We start from the raw sequence: 4,627 nt of genomic DNA on the forward strand, positions 1-4,627 counted from the left end.
ATAACATGAACAAAGATTACGAAGTTTCAACCTAGGCCAAGTTCTTCTAATGCCAGTTTTCCATGCGTTTGGATGGATACATACGCATATCTAGATCAATCACATAACACTATGCGATTAATCTGCATATATGCTACCTCGACTCACTAGTCAACACTGGATCGAGGCATGGTGCAGATGAGTTTCAGATGGTTGCAGTTGCAGGTGGAGAAAGCAGCACTAGGTGAGCACTATTCTTTTCGAGTCTAGCTGCACACTGGCACTTGCCGTGTCCGAATCTTCTTAATCTGAAGCATACATCCTTACTACTTGCAGATCCCCATGAATGGGTGAATGATCGAGCTCATCGGCAAATGGGAAGGCTACACTTGTTGGATCCTGCGGCTAGCATGTCAATCAAATTTGTTATCTCTTGTCTAATCTCTCTAATCAGTCATAGACCATCAAGAGTGGAATTTATGTTTCATTAAGCTCACTGGTAGCTAGCTAGCTAGCAACTAGAGAGAATAATTAATCATACGTAAGCGAGTGGCACAAACCCTTGCTCGACGATCAACATTTTTAGATAAACAATAAGGAGGGATAAAGGAGAATATTTGAGACGAAAGATTGCACCGAATAATTTATTTGCATGGAAAAGACAGCTGGGTTTTAAATTTTTGAAGGATCAGAACGAATAGAATAGTTGAACAACGTGATGTGCTGAGATCTTGCACAATTCGAGTGTGTAAAGCTTTATGAGCGGTCCATTAGTAATCAAATGGCCAGCATGTTTGCTCAATTTGCACAAAGGAGATACATATGGAGAGAAAAAGCCAGCTACTGTACATGTAGCTCACATAGATCTAGCCCATCCTCCAAAGCACTGAAGCTTCGCAGTACTTGCAAATTGGACTACTAAATTTGCATGACAGCAGACATGTCCAGCTACATGCATGACCTAGAAAGGCCTTGGTGGGAAATTAATAATCTACACCATGCAATGCATGCATACGCCATTCCATGCATGCATTTTATAAAAGAAATTTCAACCTCATCTCTCTCTGCCTCTATGCACAAGCACTAAGGCTAGTAACAGATAGTTTATTTTGCTCTTTAGCCCCATGTACCTACAGTTACCTACTCATATGCATGAGACTGCCTAGTTATACTATCCTATACTTGTTTAACTTTGGTAAGGGAGAGAGAGAGAGAGAGAGAGAGAGAGAGAGAGAGAGAGAGAGAGAGAAGGGGAATTCTTCACCACCACTACTTGGCAAGACCAAGACTAGTAAGACCAACTTTTACTGATTGATCCCTTTCATCAATATTGACATAAAGTTGCACCTGCAGCCATACATGCACCTGAACACCTCCAAGGCACAAGTGTTGCTCATTTTGATAACCTCCAGAGCCAGCCAGCCAGCTCCAATCCACTGTTTTGTTTGGTTGCTGATGAACCCCAGTTGCCAAGAAGTGCAAGCCTTCCAAACAGTAGAGACATACAGTGACCGTCCATGATGCAGTCCACATCAGCTCCTAGGGTTTCCAACTTTCCTCATGCATGAAACGACCCATGCATTCTCTCATCACCCCTCACTCCACCTGACCACCTATGGTACTAACCAAGCCAAGCTAGGCCAGCCACACCCATACATCCACCTCACACACACACATTCCCTTGCAGGCTAAGCAACTGATCTCTCTCTCTTCTCTCTAAGCTTCCTTCCCCGTCGCCTCTCCATATGTTTCACATCCCAAATATATAATGCAAGCACACCACCACTAAGACAAAATATAAATAAAGAAAGAACAAGGCTAGCTACCACCCTTGCCGCCCTCCTTTTTATTCCTCTCGCTTTCACTCCCCCCTGTCCCTCTCTTTCCCTTTCTTCCATCTTCCCCCTCCCTCAGCCCTCAGCTCCTTGTGAGAGGAGAGCTCCATTCTTGTGTGCAGAGAGAGCAGAGAGATCTATTGGCCAAGCTGCTAGTGGGTGGTGTTATTCTCCATCGATCCACCTTTAGCCCTCGCCATCCACCCTTGCTTGAGGATCCCCTCCTAAAGCACCTATATACCCCTCGCCTCTCGCCCGGCCCTCTCTCGCGAAGAAGCAAGGAGGAACAAACAAACCCAAAAGGAAGAAGCAGCCACTCCAAGTAGGAAAAAGATCAAAAGAAACCAAATTTTATACCACACCACCACCACCATGGTCTTTTCTTCGGTTCCCCTCTACCATGATCCACCCAATTGGAACCAGAACCACAGCCAGCAGCAGCAGCAGCAGCAGCAGCAGGTGAATTGCCTTTTCTCTCTTATAGATAGATGGATGGCTTCTTTGTGAAAAAAGAGCAAAAAACCAGCTGGGGAAATGGAGAGGAGATATTCCTCTGCGCTCTTTTGCGAATTAAATCCCCTTCTTGAATATTCACACTGCCATGGCTTTTTAGTTGCTATGCTTTGCTTGTTTTGTGTGATTGTGATTAGTTTCTCAGCTTTGATTCTCTTGCTTTTCGAGCGTGTTTTGATTGTAAACCATGGTGCTTCCAGCTCCAGCAGCAGCAGCAACTCAGCCACCATGGCCAGATGTTTGCAAGCGGTGGCGGCGGTGGCGGCATGGAGATGCACCACCACCACCAGCAACAGCAACATCAGCAGTACCAACAGCAGCAGCACCACCACCAGCTGCGGCCGCCGGTGCCGCCGTCCGGGGCGTTGATGGCTCCGCGGCCGGACGGCATGGGTAGTGCGGTTGCTTTGAGCGGCGCAGGTGGTGGTGGTGCTGGTGCTGGTGCTGGCGGAGGTCCGACGGGCGGCGCCGTGGTGCGGCCAGGGTCGATGACGGACAAGGCGCGGATGGCCAAGATCCCGCAGCCGGAGCCGGGGCTCAAGTGCCCGCGCTGCGAGTCCACCAACACCAAGTTCTGCTACTTCAACAACTACTCCCTCACGCAGCCCCGCCACTTCTGCAAGACCTGCCGCCGCTACTGGACCCGCGGCGGCACGCTCCGCAACGTCCCCGTCGGTGGCGGCTGCCGCCGCAACAAGCGCACCAAGTCCTCCAAGTCCTCGTCCTCCGCCGCGTCGGCTTCCGGTGGCGGCGGGACGTCGTCGTCCACAACATCTTCCACGACCACGGCTGGGGGTGGCAACGGCAACGGCAGCAGCGCGGCCGCGGCGGCCGGGGCCATGATGTCGTCTCAGGGCCAGGGGCACGCGCAGATGCCATTCTTTGGCTCGTTGCACCCGTTGGGCGCCGGCAGCGGGGATCACTACGGCACCGGCGCGTCGAGGCTAGGGTTTCCGGGGCTGATCAACTCGCTGGATCCGGTGGACTACCAGCTCGGCGGAGGCGGTGCCGCGGCCGCCGCCATGGGGCTGTCCGAGCAGTGGCGGCTGCCGCAGATGCAGCAGTTCCCCTTCTTCGGCCGCGCCGACGGCATGCATCAACAGCAGCAGCAAATGGCTGGCCTATACCAGTTCGACGCCACTGACGCGTCCGGCTTCGCCGGAGAGATGATGGGCGGCGTCGGCGGATCCAAGCAGCTGGTGCCCGGATCGGCAGGGCTGATCACGCAGCTCGCGTCGGTGAAGATGGAGGACAACCCGCCGTCCAACAACGCTATGGCGGGCGCCGCCTCGGCCAGGGAGTTCCTCGGCCTCCCCGGCAATATCCAATTCTGGGGCGGCGGCAACAATGGCGCAGGCGGCAACGAAAATGGAGGAAGTCACAGCAGCGGCACCGTGGCTCCAGGCGGCGCCGGCGGAGGAGGCGGCTGGGTGGATCAGCTCCCCGGGTTCAACTCGTCATCATCGGGCAACATCCTGTGACTGTGAGGCCAGCCGCGCCATGGCCGCGCATGCATGCATGGCGGAATGGAGGCGATCTCTCTGCAAAAGGTAGCTCTATATATACAAGCTCCGAATTGAAGCTTAATTTTAGCGATGGCTTCCGATCGATCGAGAAAGAGAAAAGAAACAATGGAGTTGTGGTGGCGCATGCAAGATCATTGCTGATCGATCAAAATTAGTTTTATTCTACTCTCGAGTGAGTCCTAGCTATATCTATCTCCATGCATGCTGTTCTTGTACCGTCTTAATTAGGTTCTTTCTTGGTACCCCTATTGTTTAAGGTGCTGGATTTTCTATATTCTTGGATCTCCTTAATTCTCCGTTGTCATTGTAATGCATGTTAATTGGTACCAAGTTTACTATAGCTTGGTTCAATTAATGTGTTCATGGTGGAAGGTTATATACTTATATATATCTACAAGCTAGATTGTTGGGTTTGTATACCGTCGAAGAGATCGAGTTGATGAGTTGGTTTCTTCAGTATATTAGTGCAATCTTCATACCCCATGTATGACAGTATGAGTAGCTTGGGATGTTCAATGTTTCCACTCACTTATTCGATGTGCTTTTGTTTATATGCATGAATTTGTTTTAGTCCATAATGCATGCATGCTTGCAATTCCACTCGAAGTTTATATCATGAGGTCCATTTCATTCATCCTTTGATTGAAAATATCCAATACATTGATATCTATATGCTTAATTTAGCTTATCATTTAGTTGTGATTGGCACTGCTAGCATCTAATTTGCATGTACATATTCCCTAGAAATTCAGTTTATCCTTGTAAAATTTAGTC

At 50.0% G+C, this 4,627-nt stretch overlaps 1 protein-coding gene across 1 annotated transcript; it reads left to right on the forward strand.

Moving 5' to 3' along the window:
* The first annotated feature begins 1,678 nt into the window (after positions 1 to 1,678).
* LOC123123494 (dof zinc finger protein DOF2.4) lies at positions 1,679 to 4,404 on the forward strand. The gene is made up of 2 exons (XM_044544011.1): positions 1,679 to 2,273; positions 2,528 to 4,404. Exons 1-2 carry the CDS (start codon positions 2,187 to 2,189, stop codon positions 3,806 to 3,808), a joined length of 1,368 nt encoding a protein of 455 aa, XP_044399946.1. The 5' UTR covers positions 1,679 to 2,186; the 3' UTR covers positions 3,809 to 4,404.
* Positions 4,405 to 4,627: the final 223 nt, after the last annotated feature.

This window comes from Triticum aestivum, chromosome 5D, assembly GCF_018294505.1.
Source record: "Triticum aestivum cultivar Chinese Spring chromosome 5D, IWGSC CS RefSeq v2.1, whole genome shotgun sequence".
NCBI classification, from domain to species: domain Eukaryota; kingdom Viridiplantae; phylum Streptophyta; class Magnoliopsida; order Poales; family Poaceae; genus Triticum; species Triticum aestivum.

What these genes read in the sequence shown, in the direction of transcription:
- LOC123123494 (XM_044544011.1), top strand. Translation starts at nt 2,187, where the DNA reads ATGGTCTTTTCTTCGGTTCCCCTCTACCATGATCCACCCAATTGGAAC. An exon ending in AGCAGCAGCAGCAGCAGCAG is followed by an intron (nt 2,274 to 2,527) that starts GTGAATTGCCTT and finishes TGGTGCTTCCAG; the next exon opens with CTCCAGCAGCAGCAGCAACT.